At 34.0% G+C, this 19,134-nt stretch overlaps 2 protein-coding genes across 2 annotated transcripts; one reads left to right on the top strand and one right to left on the bottom strand.

The window, feature by feature from the left end:
- The first annotated feature begins 642 nt into the window (after positions 1-642).
- On the top strand, positions 643-13,761 carry LOC140748615 (uncharacterized). Its single transcript, XM_073081458.1, has 7 exons — positions 643-816; positions 5,931-5,965; positions 7,610-7,689; positions 8,031-9,742; positions 10,570-10,753; positions 12,136-12,182; positions 12,831-13,761. Exons 1-7 carry the CDS (start codon positions 814-816, stop codon positions 13,002-13,004), a joined length of 2,235 nt encoding a protein of 744 aa, XP_072937559.1. The 5' UTR covers positions 643-813; the 3' UTR covers positions 13,005-13,761.
- A 1,802-nt stretch (positions 13,762-15,563) lies between these two features.
- Positions 15,564-19,123, bottom strand: LOC140748737 (uncharacterized). The gene is made up of 5 exons (XM_073081594.1): positions 18,864-19,123; positions 18,130-18,293; positions 17,377-17,552; positions 16,926-17,017; positions 15,564-16,088 (listed from the first exon to the last, which is right to left on the bottom strand). Exons 1-5 carry the CDS (start codon positions 18,950-18,952, stop codon positions 15,665-15,667), a joined length of 945 nt encoding a protein of 314 aa, XP_072937695.1. The 5' UTR covers positions 18,953-19,123; the 3' UTR covers positions 15,564-15,664.
- Between the last annotated feature and the right edge of the window lie 11 nt (positions 19,124-19,134).

The raw sequence follows: 19,134 nt of genomic DNA, 5'->3' as shown, positions 1-19,134 counted from the left end.
AAATAAGAATTTCTATTTAACGAGCCATAGACACAATAAAATAGCATAGTATTCTTTAATAATAGGTAGGACAATAACAGTATTGTAATATAATACGAAAGTTACAGAGTAAAAAAAAGACTCAGCATTTTCCAAAGAAATAAGAAGCCAAGTGAACATAAATACTTAGCAATAATACAATGCAGATAAGATTAAATCAACTGAATTATTTATATAAACATCGGCCATTCTACAAAGATGACATCAGAACTACTTAACCACAAACTCTGAAATTAATAAAATCGACTTTAAACTGCATGAGATACAGTTCTAGATCCAACAGCAGTCTAAAACAAAGGCCGTTTCTTACTCAACCATTCGAGTTGACGCACAATAAGATTTCGACATTCTCTGTCTATCATAATCGCATTTACGAGTAAGTGTGAAAAGGACGGATATAGCGTTCTCAATGCGAACGAGCAGCGGACGCGATATTGGGGTCATGGCACGTGTTTGAATTTCGAAACACGTTCTGTCCAATACGGTGCGTTTGTATTCACTGCACTATCATTGGTTAGGGCGAACCGGTACCACGAAGTGCGCGGTTTCGTAAAATCGATACGGATTCGGCTCGAGTGTAAGCAATTCTGTCGTTAGTCGCTGTCGTTTAGTGTTTCGTGGTACAAGTGTCATTCACAAGCGAAACGCTCTTGTGCGTTATTCGTGCACCCATTTCGTCTCGAAAGATGTCCGGAGTGACTGTATTCATGGCGTTTTAATTCAATCTGTGTAGTTTTTTGACTGTTACGAAGTGTTGTGTGTGGATATATTGCAATGGTGAGTTAAGTTCAGTGTTTTCTTCAATATTATTGAGAGCTGTATGCCCTAATTCCGTGTACTCGACAATAATACTCGATGAAACTGCACAATCGTGTAGCTGCACTAAAATAAGTTTAGTTTTCGGACGCGTGACGTCACATACGACCATTTTGGTATTTTTTCCACTATTTACCGTGTTGAGTGATATGCATTTTTTATGTTATGCCTTGTATTTTATTTTTTGTGATTATTTTTGATTTTTGTTTTTTATTTTGTTGTTTTTTTTTTTTGCGAATTGTGACATTGTTATAGATGTTGTTAGGGATTAAGTTTTGTTTTAGCAGGTAAGTAAGATTTTGTAAGTTTTTTAGGCAAAGGTATTATGTCCGAATTCTCGGTATCTGTCAGGGCTGCATAGGACACCTTAATTGGGTTTATGTTTTGTCCCTCTCTAGCGTGTGGGCGGTGTTGTGTTCTTTCTCTGTCTTATCCGTGTGACTTATTTATAGTCGGGATTTGGTGCGCCCCCAGGGCGCTCTATATTTGAATTAGTGTTGTATTTTTCGATAAAAAATGTCGATATATTTTATATCGATTGAATTATGTTATTTATTTTGGAACATTTGAGGTGTCTTGGTGCCTTACAAAAGTAATTTGTAATTTTAATGTATAAAACTTCTGTTGATCTAAGAAAATGTTTGGATAATACTTTGCTTTCAAAAAGTATCGTTTATTAATATTATTTTCTTTTTTTAATATTTATTTGCATTTACATGTGATATTATACATTAAGTACTTTAATATAATGCTCATATCCTGAACATTTCGAAAATAAAATTTATAATAAAACAAAATACTTATAAAATTAATTTCTGTGTTGTTTGTACAGAAATTCACATAATTTATGTAAAATTCGTCACATTGTAATTTACTTACTAAATACTATAAGCAGTTGTTACTAAACAATGACATCACCAATATTATTGACATATGATGGACAAAAGTCTAGTTATTTTAATAATATTAGTACTAAATCCATATTATAACCACGAGTCATAAATAGTACAGATCTAGACCATTACAGTTACACTTTAATCCAACATTATGATATGTATTGATGCAATAAACTTAACCAATAGTAATAGTATTAAATATAGTACTATATACTACTATATTTAATATTTAAAATTACTTTTACTTACAATGTTATTGTTAGAAATAGTTTATTTGTTAAAAATCACTAAATATTTATTTTATAAAAAAAAGTATGTATAGTAATATAAAAGTATTTATTTATTTATTTATTTATTTATTTATTTTTAATTAAAAGTGGGATTTTTTCGCTGGGCGAACACATCATCCCGTACAAACAAACTATTAAGCAATTCATCTCATAACATTGTATAAAACGAGTACATACTTTTAAAATATTTTAAATTGCGCACATTCGGAGTTTCTTTCGCCACTTCCTCTCCATAACGAACCACTATCCAAAGCGGTGGTATTTTGTTAATGTTCGAAAAAATAATCAATATTAATCAATTTTGAATAAACCAAATTTGAATATGATTTTAGATAAAATAATAATAAAAAAATAGAATAGAACCCAAATTATTTTTTTGCTAAACCTAAGTCAGCTAACCTAAATAGCACCCTAGCTTCCTCCGACATCGGGGAAGCCAGAATGCTATTCAGATAGCCAACATGTGCAGACTTTACTCCCAAATATAAATTCCGAAATGTTTCATTTCGAACACATTCCATCAAAATATGTGTAACATCCTCAATCACACCACAATCCTCACAATTTGGTGACGTAATTTTGTTCATTAAAAATGCAAATTTATTTGATGGAATATGTCCGGAACGTAACCTAAGCGCTGTTTTTAGCCAATTTCTTTTAAAAGGTATATTATCGATCCACGAAAATTTTGATATTTGTGGCTGAATAGTTCGATAAAAGTAAAAAAGTAAATTTAAAGTTGCTATCTTAAGTAACATTAATTATAATATGTAAAGTATAGGATATAGTAGAAATAAAGGCTATTTTTATTTATTTTATATAATAGTAATAGTATTTGTAGAAAAAAATAGACGAAATAAAAATACGTTATGTTACATTTCCACACGTTAACTTTACTAAATTCCAATAAAAACATTATTCCAATACATATTTTATGTACAGTACAGGACAGTATGTGTATCAAATAAGTTAAACTTTCTCCATAAAATATGTCTGCATGAGTGTCTTATTCCTATAATTTCTACTAACTATGCCATGAGCAATAACATAACAGTCTTTTTTAACATAAATTCGTAAAAAGAGGTCAAAATTATTCATAACTAAAGTTTAAAGATGAGCGTCAAATATCAAAATACAGAATACAGTTATCGATAAAATTCCTGCACGTCACTAGAACAAAAAATGTCCGCCGTCCTCACTTCGAAGGGGACTGCTATATCGCGATAGATATCACGCACCAACCAATCGCGAGTAAATAGCAGTTCTATTTATATAGAAATGGAGTCTAAATTTCAACGACATTATTTATATAACCGCTCAAAGGAATATAAACTTTATGCCAACGGCAGAAAGTAGCCGCCTTTTGTTCGAAGCAAATTCTATTGATCAACAAAAATGGAGTTTCTTTGTAGAGAAAGAGAGGCTTAGAAAGAGATAGAACACGGGTTTCGGGACAGCGGTCCCCATTTTTAAAGCTCTGAGTTTATGGTGCCCTGGTAGCTACTGATTGGAAATGCCCTTGATCATTAAGTTTATGATGGCTCCTGTATATATTTCTAAATAAATAAAAAGTAAAATGGCTTCAAAATATTCCAAATATAAATATACTTTACTTACAGATCACCAAGTATACTATTTTATACTCTAAAGGAACTTATACTTACCATCTTATACTATACTTAAGTACTAAATCTTTTCGCATGACATGTAGTTTCCTCCATAATTGAAATAACCGATAATTATTGTATCCACTATATTTTAATGATTCTACCAACTCATAAACATCAATTATCTTGCTAAATACTATAGTATTATTACCTAGAGCTAACCAGACGATTCGTTGTTTAAAAACGAAGCTGTGTCTGTACTACTATACCCTTGAAACTTACAAATAAATCCGGGAATACTGTTGCAAAGTAATTATTACTACATTAACATCTACAGCCATAGAACGTGTCAGACGCGTGTCGTGACAGACAAAAGTATTCTCCTACAATGTGTATTGATTTAGATTTCAAAATATTGCATAGAAAATTAAGATTTGTTCGCTAAGGTTGTACTGCCACGCTTAATACCTGTAAACAAAAGGGCATTAGGAAGCACGAAGTCTGAAAGTATGCTTGCTAGTATCGTAAAATTACACCATTAGATAACAAAGTCAATAAAACATACGATCCAGCCATAAATTTATATAGTATTATTGGTATTTCATTTTCAGAAAAAAAAAATAAACAAAAAGTTAAATTATTACATATATTACACCTGTAGAAATACAATGATGTAGCTGCAAATACCATGCACTCAAGAAAAACACATTAAAATTGCGTTTTGCCTCCAACTCCCTTTCAATCCGAAATTGACACTATTGCCATCTAGCGGAATTTACGGTAATTACATGAAAAGTAATGTTTCGATGGTTACTTTGGTTCTTTTTCAAGCATTTTTAATGTGTTTTGATGTCATATTCATTGCCATTTTCGCTTTTTGCACTTACGCCATTTTGATTCTAAAGTTGCGATATATTCGAAGGGGACAGAGTTATTTTATCAGCTGTTGTCACTTTAATGGCGCCATATTGGCACACAATAAAATACATTTTTATTTTGTGATATTAGTTTATAATCAGCAAATTATGCGTTGTTTAAGAAAACGACATGTTTTATGTAAAGTGTGTAACTCGACTTGGGTTTGTTTACAAACAAGCTTAACAATGTTGCCAGCTCTAAGAACTACTTCCCTAGCGTAGGCTGGTAATAATACACGTAATCAATGGTCAATTGGTCACTATTTGTCCACTACATAATCTACCACCTTTAGAAATTTGACCATCGTTTGAAATTTGACTAATTAGGCAGACAAATCTTGACAATTCTATCTTTGGTAGGCAAAATTGACTGAGGATTGATTTTTAATAACGGACGTAAGAGGAGTTTATATATTTGTATAACATTACTAAACCCACCGTAAATGTTTGACTGTTCCTGTATTGAATTATGATCCTACCATTTTGACTAAAGACGTAATCTCCTGATTGTATTTAATAAAAATCTATCTACTATTATTGAGTTAGGTATCCATATCGTAATATCGCATCACTATTTATACGATTTTGATACAGTACTTTAGTCAATAATAATAAATTGATATCAATATTTCTGATTATAAAATAGTAAGACCAAAAAAAAACATTTGAGGTGGACAGTGACCAATTTTCTACTGAAAATAATCCTTCGTGGCGTCCAAATAAATTAACTTTTATAAATTTTTACGCAATCACTTATTTTGAAATCAAAGACCGGAATTTGAAATTTATTCAGTACACAAATATAGTCCTGAATGCGCAGAACTTAACTATTATCATGGCTTTGTGCTTTGAAACTCATAATATCACCATACATTTTTATTTTGTTCCTTTCGGCACCAAAACTTGTTTATTTTGGCCGGAAAAGAAAGCAAATTTATGACGACAATATGTCAAATGTTAAAATCTTTGACAATTTGTGTCAAATGAACTATGACGTGACGCCTACAGTGCTGCCTCTAGCGGTAAAATATGTTCTATTTAGAAACTAGGGTGTTACAGTGTTCAATATTTTCATTTTCGTGGTTTTAAGGGTGTATGACGGCGTTTTTACATATATTTTAGTTGCAATAAGGTAACATACACACAATATTCATACAATTTAACTGTAACATCATGTTACGTTCAGTATTCGAAATATTTTCCCGTAAAAAAATTAATCACTTTGTTTATTTACCTTATGATTAGTGGCGCCATCTGCAACAAGCTTCATGTGAAACATTATGAGACTTATAGCGCCACCTAGCGTCCAAACTTGAATCTTAGATACACTTAATTTTAGAATTAACAATTTTATTTTATTTTCAGATGCAACAACCTGTGTTTCAACAAGAACAAGCTGGGTAAATATATATTTTTTAATATATAACAGTACATTAATATTAATTACAAAATTTATTAAAATCGTATTATATAAGCAATTATTAGGTAATTAATGAGTAATTACTATCATTACTAACTACTTGAAGTTGAGAGAATTAAACTCAAAAAATATTTCTTACTAGTCTTAAGTTAAACTTTTTATTAATATGTCGTGTAAAAGTTAAGTGTTGCGACTGAATTTTAAACTACCTCAATATAAGCGATTGCGCTGATTAGGTATTTATGTAACTTCGATGACAATGCAATAATAGTATTGAACTGGTCAAATGATGGGCAAAAGCATAAACAAGTTTATCTATACTAATATTATAAAGAGGAAAACTTTGTTTGTTTGTTTGATTGTAATGAATAGGCTCAAAAACTACCGACCGATTTTGAAAATACTTTGACCATTCAAAAGCTACATTATCCACGAGTAACATAGGCTATATTTTATATGAAATATATTTGATAAATACATTTTGAGGCGGTACAAAGTTTGCCGGGTCAGCTAGTTTGATATATTTAGGATTAATGAACCTATCTCTAGAAATACCATTCGTTTTCATTAAAACGTTATTTTAAATTACAATTCTTATTAATTTAGCTGTTGCGTAGTATTATTAAACGTTGCAAATATCATATGGTATACACCTGGCGACGCTCACTGGCCAGGAAACCGCAGTACGTAAGCAACCACAAAATATCGACCGCAGATGTGTTGCTACTTAAAAAAAATTAAATGCTATTATTACCCTCGTCTGTCAACCACATAATAATTATTTAAATATTTGATATAAAATAATTACAGAATATTGAAACGATTTATCGATATCGATTAGAATATATTCATGCACTTTTGTAGAAGACACTATGGCTGCGTTCAATATATGAAGCGCGTTCAGTGCTTAGACTTTAGTAAAATAGCTTAAATTATTCAGCCTTGAATAATATGCTAGAAAATATTAGTATTATTGCCAATAAATAACGTCAAAAATAAATTAAAAAATATTATTTTGAACATTTTCGTGTAATGCCAGGTTTACCTACTCGTTTTTGCTAAGCGAGTTACTCTGGCGATTGTTCGCGAGTTTCTAAATCTGCCATAAAAATGGAGACGATCCTTTGTGTCAATTATTATTGTTTTGTTTGCATAGTGATTTCGACATTCTTCTAACTTGAGACATTTATCGACAGCTAAATGTATTATTTGCGATAGTTAATAGGGAGAAGGTGAAATAAATAGTAGCTATTGCACGCACTTTAAATTATTGCATTCGCGCTTCACGCCATTTTAAATGTCTTTTGTGATGTTGTCGTTTTGGGAAAATATGACCACTGATTAGCTAATTTTTTCGCGCGCTTTTCACACTACTTAAGATTGAGCAAAGATAACTTATTACATTCCGCCAAATCGAATCATATTGTAATTTTACCATGTTATTTTACTGAAAAATAGTTACATTTTTAGCGATGTATGACAAATGTTTATTAAATAGCTAATTATAGTTCTTTTATGTACATGTTTATTTGCTAGCGAACTTTAAATTGATACATTGGTACCTGAAGATGTTTTTTTTTGTTATTTTTCTAGTTTTAAATTTGTTTTTTTTTTCTAATTACAGAAGCAGCCAAGCACAGCAGCAACAGATGCTGCTATGTCCGGTGCGGCTAGTGTATGAAACCCAAATATTAGTTCAACCAGGTAAAAACCTGCTATTTATTTATTATATACAAGTAGCTATGGAGAATTTGGTCTACTTGATGGTACATTCGTATTGGTAGATTTAGACTAGAGTCCTACTGATTTCGGCCACAGATGGGTCGCTACTAACAAGGATTAAGATGGAACGTATCACGTGACTGTCCCTTACCAAACTCTGTGGGCGGTAGTTGTACATACAGAGTCGAACCACGAAGAATTCTATCAACTTAAAAGAAAAGATATAATAATGATTTCTATACGTAAAAGACCTCCAGATACACATCAAATACACAAAAACAGTTACAAAATCATATTTAACCTTTTCTAAATCTTTTTTGCAGGAGATCAAATTCAACCGAACCAGACTATACTAATAAATCCTCAAAATCAACCACCATGGGCACAGAACAGGGTACAAAACCAGGTGATCTACGTCCAGAACGTGCCGAACAATTATATGTCGCAAGTCCAACAACATCTCGACCAAAATCAAATGTTCCTGCAACAGAACTATGGGTTCCCACAGGTCATACAGCATCCGATGATAACACAAAACCAGGAACAGATGAGAACGACATTACAAGTGGGAAATGTACCTATGAACATACAGTCACAGGTGCAGCAGAATATCGCTCAGTTAATGCCAAATGAAAGGATTGTACACAACTATGGACACGTGCAAATGAATCCGGGGATAAATGTCCAGAACGCAGTCCAGAATCAAATAGCAAATGTTCCTATTAGTTCCAATAGTCGACAGGTTCAGGTTCCTAAATCAATCGAAATGCCAAATACTATAAAACAAGAGGTTCCGCAGAATTACAGACAGTTACCAATGCAAAACTACAGACATCAGACACAGATGAATGTAGCGAGGACGCCGGTGCCACAAATAGCTATGATCCCGATGCCAAATATAGTTCACAAAGCAGAACAGAACCAAGCCCAAATTAGTTCAATACAGCAACCTATAGCACCACAAGTGCAACAGATAAATACACATCAGCAAACAGAACCTCGGAAAGCTATGCCAGTGATGCAGAAAGTTCATAATCTACCTAACACAGTGAGCCATGCACCGAAAAACCAGGCATACTCCTACAGACCGATACAACCACGACCTGAGTATTCCAGACCTAATATTCCAGCCCCAGCGATCACAGTACAACCTAATATGAACAGCATGAATATCCAAATGCAGCAAAACCCTAACATTATCGACGTCAATAGAATAGCAGGGCCTGTTACAAGTTTCAAAGTTGAGAGTAATACCCAATTTAATAGGAAGAGAAAAAGCGAATCTCCCGACGAGTTACATAGGAAACTAACTATCGTACCACAACCAGCCACTACTAGTACTATGACGGTGAAACGGCTAGACAACCCCATAGCCCAATCTATATCAGTAACCAAAGTGAATACCACCGAAATAGGCGTCAATACTAACCCAATTGTGAAAATGAACACTAAAATTAGCAATCCAAGAAATGTGATACAAATTAGTCCGATAGTAGACCAAAATGCTAGAATTAAAGAGGAGTTAGCCAAGCCGATCTATACTCCACAAATTAAACCACAAATACCAACCCCAGCACCACAAACTATTGTTACTACCACATCTACACAAGTTGAAAAGGAAAAAATGGTCAGAAACACAGTTTTCACTCAAGCGAGATTCGGGAGGCTCTTAACAGATAAAGATGACATTCCAGTCAACATAAACACCGTAAAAGATACAAAAGAAACAGAGAAACATAAACCAATGCATATAGATGTTAAAACCGAAAAAGTAACGATAAAAGAGCCGAAAAAAGAAGAAATACAAAAAGAAAAACAAACAGAAGTGCCTAAAGAAGAACCTAAGGTTACTCGAGAAGTGAAAGAAGAACAGCCGGTGACAGAACGAAACGCAGAAGAGAAGATGCTGAGTGATTCTATGAATCGCTTGAAAGGAAGTGAGGCTAATGAAATTAAGTTTAAGAATGAGAGAGACTATATACTGACTCATGTGTTAGATGGCTTCGTTATTCAGGAGTCTAATGTAGCTTTCCCGGTAAGTAATATTACTTTTTGTATTCTTATATATAAAATTCTCGTGTCACAATGTTAGTTACCGTACTCCTCCGAAACGGCTTTACCGATTTTCACCAAATTTTATATGCATTCAGTAGGTCTGAGAATCGGCTACTATCTATTTTTCATACTTTAGTGATAAGGGTTGTTCACCCTTAACATTTTTTATTTATATGGCAACGCAACGTTTGCCGGGTCAGCTAGTAAGTAGTATATACAACAAGCGAGCATACAACTCACCTAGTGGTAAGTCGCTGTATGGACATCTGTTACAAGCCCAGATTGGATTAGATTGCTATCTAAGTTCGTAACGGATGCGTTGCTATCTAGGGTACCCAGGGATCCTCAGGAGGACTAAGTTGGATTGATAGTTACCACACCCTTCAAACCAGAACACAGTAGCGCTACACTGCTGTTATAAGGCAGAAATAAGAGTAGCATTGGTGAGTTCAGAGTTGAACCATAAGGAGTGATACCACCTTTTGATTATTGAACCTAAAAATAAATTTAATGTTGATTAATACAACCTTGACATCGACAAACTCACAGAGTATAAAATACTTCAAAAATTCTACAGTACTCGCGGAAAATCCAAAAACCCTTATGCTACCCAAACCCAACGGAAGTATAGTCCGCGCCAAACTGCTAGTCCGCTCTGAAGTTGTTGCGAGCAGGTGTAGTCATACAATTTGCTGTGGCGACGCGATTCATTTCTATATTCAGAGCGGACTAGCAGTTTTACGCGGACAATGCGTATTAATTTATTTACGAGTTATTTCATAGAAAGAGCATTTTTATCTTTTACAGATAAGACTACCTCTAAGAGAGAAGACACTAGCAATCAACGCAGCGAAGAATAAAGAGAAGATAAAAGAAGATGTAGAAGTAAGCAATACAGAAGTAAAAGCGGAGAAGGTGCCAGACTTGTCGCATCTTAACTTAAGCGAGAACGAAAGACTGACAGAGAGCGAACAGAAGAAAGAAGAAGAAGGTAAGAAGCATAGATTACTAAAGATTACTCACTCCTAACAAGAAAATGTAACCAGTTTTGACAATTGAAATTGTCACTGTCATTTTCGTGTTTGAAAAATTTTAAAAATTAAAAAAAAAATGTAGTTTTTAGAGCATTTACGAATGAAACGATATTTCTCCGCACTTTTTCTTCGGTTTCGTGTTTTTGCACCACTTAACTGCGCATGTCGGCATTGCTCCGCGTAAATTACACCATGACGGCCATTAAATGGCTGACAGAATTATCAGCCGTTTAAGCCATTTAACGGCTTCCTTCAATTACAAGGCTGTGAGATATCTATACTTATCTATGTTAAGAAGTTTAAAGATTTAAGTTTGTGTGTGCTTATATACAGGGTGAATTTTTCAAACTGGCCTTTAGTCACATAATATTACTTCCCAGAATTTGATCCTTATAAGCGACACTATCAGATAGTGGAATAATATAGAGGGTGTATTTTTTTTCAAAATGAACTCGTTCGATTCCCGGTTAGGAAAAAAGCTTTTTTTTTTTAAAGTAATAATGCAGTTTTAGTTTTTATCAAAATCGGCCTCGTAACTCCTTTCAGCATTTTTCGCTAATCCTTATAGTTTCGGATTTGGCTCTGAAGGCCCGTTTGAAAAATTCACCCTGTATATGAGAGTTATACTTCTTTGGCAAATTTATAAAAAAAAAAAAGTGCGTTTGTCAATGTGTACATGCTCAAGAAATGAAGCTTTTGACGACCCGCGTGGCGGAGCGGTCACCATGCCGGTCTGACGCGCAGAGGGTCCCGGGTTCGATCCCCGGCCAGACAGATTTCTAAATGATGAATTTAGATTTCTGTTTCTGGGTCTGGGTGTTTGTGTATTTGTCTCTGTGTGTGTCCATGGCACCCACGATACAGGGAATCCTAGTGTGGGGCTGTGAGTGTAGAAAGCGTTTTTTTTTTACAAACCTGTAATTATTTGAAGAAATTTTTTAAATTTTTTTTCTATTACGACATGTCGTAAAGTATTAGTATCAGTATTATCAGTATTAGTATTAGTATCAGTATTAGTAGTTAGTATTAGTATTGTAAATCTAAGCCTACGCTGTGATTCAAATTCTTCTTTTTTTAATAATTATTGTTAGATTATTAGTATCAAATCAAATCAAATCAATTTTTTTTAATTGTAAATAGTTTCTTTACAGAGCACTTTTTAAATGTCAATATAACTACCACCACTTCACAAGGTGTTTCGGTATGGAGAAGAAGCGGCGAAAGAAACTCCATAACACACATCTTTTATAAAATGTTTTTACAATAACAAGCTTAACGTATATTCAAAGAACACGCTGTTCTTCTTCACATATTAAAGAAGATTGTCTTCTTTTTACAGGAAATCCCTTCAAAGACCTCAAACACTGTACAGTGAAAACGTGGACGGTAAGTTTAATACATACTTCTTTATACTATACTAGCTTACCCGGCAAACTTTGTACCGCCTCAAAATCTATTTATCAAATATATTTCATATAAAATATAGCCTATGTTACTCGTAGATAATGTAGCTTTCGAATGGTGAAAGAATTTTTAAAATCGGTCCAGTAGTTTTTGAGCATATTCATTACAACCAAACAAACAAAGTTTTCCTCTTTATAATATTAGTGTGAAAAGAAACAGGTATCTGATAGTAAGTGGTCATTGTTAAGACGGGACAGATAGGATCTTAGATTTATAATATAGGAGTAGCAGACGAGCATGCAGTCCACCTGATGGTAAGTGGCTACTGCCGCCCATGGACATCTGTAATCAACCCCAGATAGGATTAGATATTCCTACCTGAAGTCGGCCACAGATGCGCCGCTACCCCTGAGTACTAAGCTGGAACGCCTCGGAAAAGTATGTCTCCCTTACCACACCCTTCAAACCAGAACACAGCAGCACTTATCGCTGCTGTTATTAGGTAGAAATAGATGCAGTAGTGCTGCCAAAGTCAAACCATCTGGTAGAACCCTTCGTTGGATTTGGAGATCGAAAACGATATGTAAAAAATATAAGCATTCATTTAAATTATTTTAACGTTTTTTTCAGATTGAACAGCTAGCAACACATCTCTCAAAGTTCAATTGGGCAGACACTATATCAGTGTTGCAAGAACACGAAATCGATGGAGAATCACTGTTCCTTGTATCAAAGAGTCAGCTAGTTACAATAGGGGTTAAGGAAAACCATGCAGACGTCATCTGTGAGTTTGTTAAAAGTTAAATAATAAAAATAGGTATGATTGGTGTATGTAAAAATTAGATGAATATTGTTTATTAATTTAATTTTGAAGGAATGTTGTACAAAATTATTTTTTGTTGTCTATGAAATATCAGTATAAAGATTGTAACGGTTGAAACAAACTAACAACTCATCAGTTGTCGTTAATTTGTTTCTACTTTTATATGTTCAACTATATAAGACATCTTTCATATTTTGACATTGACATATGACAAAATAATTTTTAATTTACTCCAAAGATTAGTAAAGATTACTCACTCCTAACCAGAAAATGTACCCAGTTTTGCGGATTGAAATAGTTGCGTAAAAAAGTTTTGCCACGTCTCCGTGCTAAAATTTCCCTAAAATATTTGAAATAATTATTTATTTATTATGTAAATTACGCAGTATTAGTTATTTATTCGTAAATTTTCTCTAAAAATGTTTTTATTTGTCAAGAATTCAATAAAAGAAGTGGCTTCATTCAATTTCAAGGCGACGAAGTATCTTTACTAATCTATGATTTACTCTGTAAAATTTCAAGGGCTATTAAAGCATTGCGTCTTGAGACATAAAAGATACATACTATAAATATTGTCCAAACAATAAATGGATGTAGGATAAAGTATGCTTAAAATTGACCTAAAAGAACGTCAAAAAGAAACAAATTGGGATCATCCATGGTCAAAATGTATATGATTTTTTGACGCATTGATGCACCTAACACTGCTGTTATTAGGTAGAAATAAAGTAGAGATTAGGTAGTGTGGCGACCTCCCGCTACTCGACAAGAGATGGCGCCACGAGTATTCTGAATCACGCTATCGAAGTTTTCTAAATATCTGGCATATATACAAGTTCCGAACTGAGACTGTCGGAGCACGGCCGCTCCCCGGGCACGATCACCTAGCCCGGCGGAGATCTCCCTTTGCCAAAGTAGAAATACTTAAACCCTACAGCCATTTATTGCTTCATAATTGACTAAGTGTAAATAATTTTGAATATGGATTATGGATGGAAATTTGAGAAATAAGGATCTAAGTACAGGGTTTTAGAAATGAGCGTGTGTAAAAGGTTTTAGAAATATTTTTTGCCAAAAAGATTTGCAAACTATAAGCTGTTTATATTTTCCTTTTTGTTTTATCTTTAAAATGTAAATGTATTCAGATACCTTAAGAAAAACACTTCAAATTACGTAAGGATTGACTTTTAATTATAGAAATTTAATTATTTTCGAAATATTGTAGATATATAATTCAAAAAAATAGTAAATCTCTGTCTATCTCGCTCTTAAATTATAAAGAACAAGCGAGAGGCGAATAGAAAAGGTAGAAATTATACATATAAAAGACAAGAGGCAAATACAAAATGGCGGCATTTTTATAACAATCTTTATTGAGTGAAATTTTTGAGAATTTCGTTTGATTTTTAAATAATTATGGCGTCCTGAATGATACCAGTGTAAATAAATGTGTAATTAATTTATAAATTTAGTGTATTATTCGATTAATTCCTTAAATTGATTCGAATTCTATTAATCGATATTATTTGTATCTGTAAATAATATAGAATGCTGAATATTTTTTAAAGTTTTTTAATATACTTTTGTGGACAGTTACTTAAAATGATAATAATTAAGATTTTTTGGTAAAACTAAACTCGTGAAGTTATAAAATTCAAAGCATTTGTTTTTTATGTCGTCTTATGGTCCGCGTAAAACTGCTAGTCCGCTCTGAACATAGAAATGAATCGCGTCGCCATAGCAAATTGCATGACTGCTCGCAACAACTTCAGAGCGGACTATCAGTTTGGCGCGGACAATACAAGCATCTATCATATAATAAGATAACGGTTATAGTAGTTTTTAGCCATATTTTCAGTCCTTTGCTTTAAAATATGCCACTTACTATGATTTCAAATTTATCTTTATAGAAATGATAATATATTTGGTGTTTCTGGAATATTTTTTTCTGTTTCTCAGTCATTAATTGTTTTATACTCAGTATTTATGAAACTCCATACAGTCATACATTTTGATATAAATAAATAGTTGCCAAAGTGTATGTCATTATTTAATTTTCGACAAATGTATGGAAATATCCGAGATACTGAATATAAATGTATGAAGTGAGATAAGTCGGAATGCCTCGTGTTCTGTGTGTCTTTTCACGAAACTGCTGTTTTGTGGCAAAAATAGATGTGATTTAGTTTTAATTTTAATTTTAGTCTTCCGGCAATATTTTATGTATTTATAGACTCTAGTTACCTAATGTATCATCGTATTCTTAATGTAATTTAAAAGTACTGGCAAAATATATAATATTATTTAATGAACTGACTTTTTTTCCCTTTAACCCCTTTATGTAGCAGTAGAAATTTTAATAATTTTGAAAAATTATTATTTTTTACCTCAGGTCCTCTGTCAGTTGCAAACTTATTTATCTGGCAACACTACCGGGACAAAAATAATTATTCGGCGCATGCCTTCGTGCACTGATTAATTAAAAAAAAAAGTAGGTACATTTTTATATTATTCTATTTCCTATTCATATAAAAAGAAAGTCAATAACAAAGTATAATTTATTAAAATGTATAAATATGCAATTATTAAAAAAAAAAAACAAATATATGAAAACAGAACATAAAAATACGAACATCCGAACCTACGACCGTTTCCCGCCTTTTCCCATAAAATTTACAACTTGTGAGAACGGCGCGAATTTGTTCCGTCTGCCGCGTTTTTTAAACCCCATTTCCGCCATGGCATCGTCGGATTCCGCCACGGACGACTCCATATTTTTCGACGCGACCTCTTCTGACAAATCTGTGTCATTCTTCTCCGAATCAGATAAATCTCTGTATTTCCTACTGTATTCAGGTTTAGATCTAGCTAGGGAAGCGTCTCGTCTGTACTTCATGGATTCCGGGGAACCGAATTTCGGTTCAGGTGGTTGGCACATCAATGCGTCGTAGAAGTATTTGTCGGCGCGTCCCTCCATCTTTGGTCGTTGCTTGACTTCGTCGTCCGAGCTCTCGTCTGAATGGAGCTGTGGGGAGTCTGGAGGCGATTTTCTGCGTACTCTTGGACTGAAATAGACGTAAACAAGCCATATTGAAAAATTTTGACAGTTTAAATTTTAGTTCATTTAGTTTTATGTGATTGCTTGAAAGCCTGGTGATTTACGACATAATTACATGGACATTGAATGATTAAAACAAATAATAATGAAGAAAAAAGTTATAAAAAATTAAGTGTTCGACCTGTATTTCTTAGGTAAACACCCTGAGTTTGAGATAGTGATGATTTAAAATTAGCGCTTCACAAACTTATAATAACTTCAGTATGTTACTATAAGTTTGTAGTTTGTGCTGAGGTACGCACTTAGTATCTACGTTTCCTTTCAGCTTAAGGGACCTGTAACAACAAGCTATTGTAGTCAGCGCCTTTACTTCACTAACCACCTTTAAAGGTGGCAGAACCATTTGTGGTTCGACTCGGGCGGCTCCACTACCACACCTATTTCTGCCTAATAATGGCAGTGTTAGGCGCTGCTGTGTTCCGTTTTGAATGGTGTGGTTAGGAAGACAAACTTTACCGAGGCGTTCCTGCCTAGTCCTCAGAGGCAGCGGCGCATCTGTAGCCGACCTCAGGTAGAAGGACCTCAGGTATATCTAATCCTATCTGGGGTTGAATATAGATGTCCATGGGCGACAGTAGCCACTTACCAAAAGGTGGATTGCCTGCTCGTCTGCTACTCCTACATTATATATAAGAAAAACGCAACCTTTGAGTTACAATTATTACTGGGACTTGCCAAAGAACTAACAACTACAAAGCCTTCTGTGCCTGTATGACATCTTGAGTGCAAACGTACTGCTGTCTCGAAGCAGATAATATGTAGAAGCTAGTTTAGTAAACATTACCATCTCTTCACTTCAGCAGCCACAACGGGAGTGATGCCCGGCCGTGGGGACGGCGGCCCCACGAAACCACCGCCACCTACTTCGTCCCCACCCTAAAATATTGTCATTTTTATATTTAAACATTATTAAACGAACTATATATAAACAACATTTTTTACAGTTTGCAACAGAAACAGCTTTAGATTCAGAAACAAAGTGTTAATATTGTGTTATTTAGCATTTGATGAGTAATATATCAAATATCATCATTGATACTTAGTTCTTGTATATAAAATAAAAAAAAATATTTGCTAAGATAGCCGTCCTCTTTCTTCAGCCATCGTTAGTCCGTCGCTGGATCTAAGTAAACTAAAACTGGTTTTCGGCTCCTGCATCCAACTATTTCTACGCAGTCTCTATTCCAAAATTATTTATTAGCTATATATTACACAGTAAACTTCACCATACTCACCTTAGCTCCTATATGAAAGTAGCAATGGGTAACCCTCTCGACATCAGCCCACGCGACCAGATACCGTGCCATGCTCAGCGGTATCTTCGGCAGGAAGTTGGAATGAAACTTGCCCTGGCAGTAGATGGTTATCACGTCCGTGTCCTTCACTTCGAAGATTATGCGGAAAATTGTGCCTAAAACAAAGTTGACATAACGTTGGTAATGTGTTTCAGCTTTTACTTTCGTTACTGGGTTGTTGTGAATATGTCTTCACCTTAATAGGTATGATATGACACTTTTCCTATATTTCGTCAATTTGTACCCATATAAGAACTTTTCAATGTTACATAGAAACGCATAACATTTTTAGAGCTAAAAATATCTTATCTTTGCATGAAAATCCAGGTGTATATGAGAAAATAGTTTTAACAACTGACTCCACAAGCTCTTATCTAAAGACGATACCACATGACGCCGCAGCATAAGCGACACTGCTGCCACAGTAATGAAAAACCTATAGCACTTGTAAAGGTTTATTTACTTCCATATCGTAGCACAGCAGCAAGACCACCATTGCCGCTGCACCGTGCTCAAAGTGCCTTAGCCCAGTAAAATACTGTTCATTACATTAGCTATATATTCAACGGCGGCAGCCAAGCCCGAGACTGCATGCAATCATTCATATAATTCATTTGGGACACTTAATAAAACTATTAATACTTATACTCAATCATGATAATCGACTTATATTTTGCAATATTAAGAACTAACCAGGCACAAACATATTATAGTTAGTGTCCAAGTTCCCGCTGCCGATCCAGACGCCGTTCTTACGCGACAGGGAGATGATGTTGTCTCTATGAAAGCGTACGTCGAAGTGCAGCACCACGTCGCGCGGCTCCTCGCCCTCTTGCGCGCAGAGATTCACCGACATCCTAACAAGTAAATGTATATAACCAAATATTGTAGCTCCATTAAAGAAGTCGGCAAATAATAGAATGATTTGCATGGCACCAAAGATCCTTTCATATGCACGTCATTATATTTTATTTAAAAAATAATATTTATAGAATTAATAAAATATCTATTGTATTATTGTCTTGTTGCGAATTAGTGAAGAGATGGCACGATTCTAAATCACGCTATCGAAGTTTTTTCAACATTTTGCAAAATACGTGGCTCAGAAATTCCAAACTAAAGACTCTTCCGATTCACCAGGCGTCACATAGCCTGGGGGATATTTCCCTTCGGCAAAACTTAAAACTATGACATGTACAACTTATATGTAACAATATATAACAACGTATACATAAGACACGAATATAAGTTGGATTACCGTGTACATCATGATGAATAAATTACTTAATATCTTCGCTATTGATGAGTATGAAATAATTATGAATTTTTAATTTTATTAAATTATTGTATTATTGTAATTATTAAAAAATGTGATGAATTTTGCACATTTTGCAATAAACCCTGAATGTATTTTAACCCATTCGTACTTCCTAGCATTCTCTTTGATCCTTCCTCCAATTTCAATCCTATCTCCAACTTTGAGGACACCGGGTATGTTTGCGGTAAACACAGGCATTTCGCGCAATAACTCGATGAACGACTGTTATCAAATGTCCCAGTTTCGTCTAAATCAGGACCGGTGGTGTCTTTTGTCATTTTGAACTGTAAATTTAAACATTTGCGCTCCGATTTGTAAATTTTTTGGTAACTAAAATTGTAAATTATAATAAACTGACACCTGCCACGAGATATCCTTCA

Source organism: Epargyreus clarus, unplaced genomic scaffold, assembly GCF_041222505.1.
Source record: "Epargyreus clarus isolate Ecla_fem2 unplaced genomic scaffold, WU_Ecla_fem_2.2 ptg000016l, whole genome shotgun sequence".
Taxonomy (NCBI): domain Eukaryota; kingdom Metazoa; phylum Arthropoda; class Insecta; order Lepidoptera; family Hesperiidae; genus Epargyreus; species Epargyreus clarus.
Note: the sequence above shows the minus strand (reverse complement) of the source record. Positions and strands in the feature narration are given on the sequence as shown.

What these genes read in the sequence shown, in the direction of transcription:
- LOC140748615 (XM_073081458.1), top strand. An exon ending in AGTCTAATGTAGCTTTCCCG is followed by an intron (nt 9,743 to 10,569) that starts GTAAGTAATATT and finishes TATCTTTTACAG; the next exon opens with ATAAGACTACCTCTAAGAGA. An exon ending in ACAGAAGAAAGAAGAAGAAG is followed by an intron (nt 10,754 to 12,135) that starts GTAAGAAGCATA and finishes TTCTTTTTACAG; the next exon opens with GAAATCCCTTCAAAGACCTC.
- LOC140748737 (XM_073081594.1), bottom strand. Translation starts at nt 18,952, where the DNA reads ATGCCTGTGTTTACCGCAAACATACCCGGTGTCCTCAAAGTTGGAGAT. An exon ending in ATCAAAGAGAATGCTAGGAA is followed by an intron (nt 18,294 to 18,863) that starts GTACGAATGGGT and finishes TTTACTTGTTAG; the next exon opens with GATGTCGGTGAATCTCTGCG. An exon ending in ACTTTCATATAGGAGCTAAG is followed by an intron (nt 17,018 to 17,376) that starts GTGAGTATGGTG and finishes ACAATATTTTAG; the next exon opens with GGTGGGGACGAAGTAGGTGG.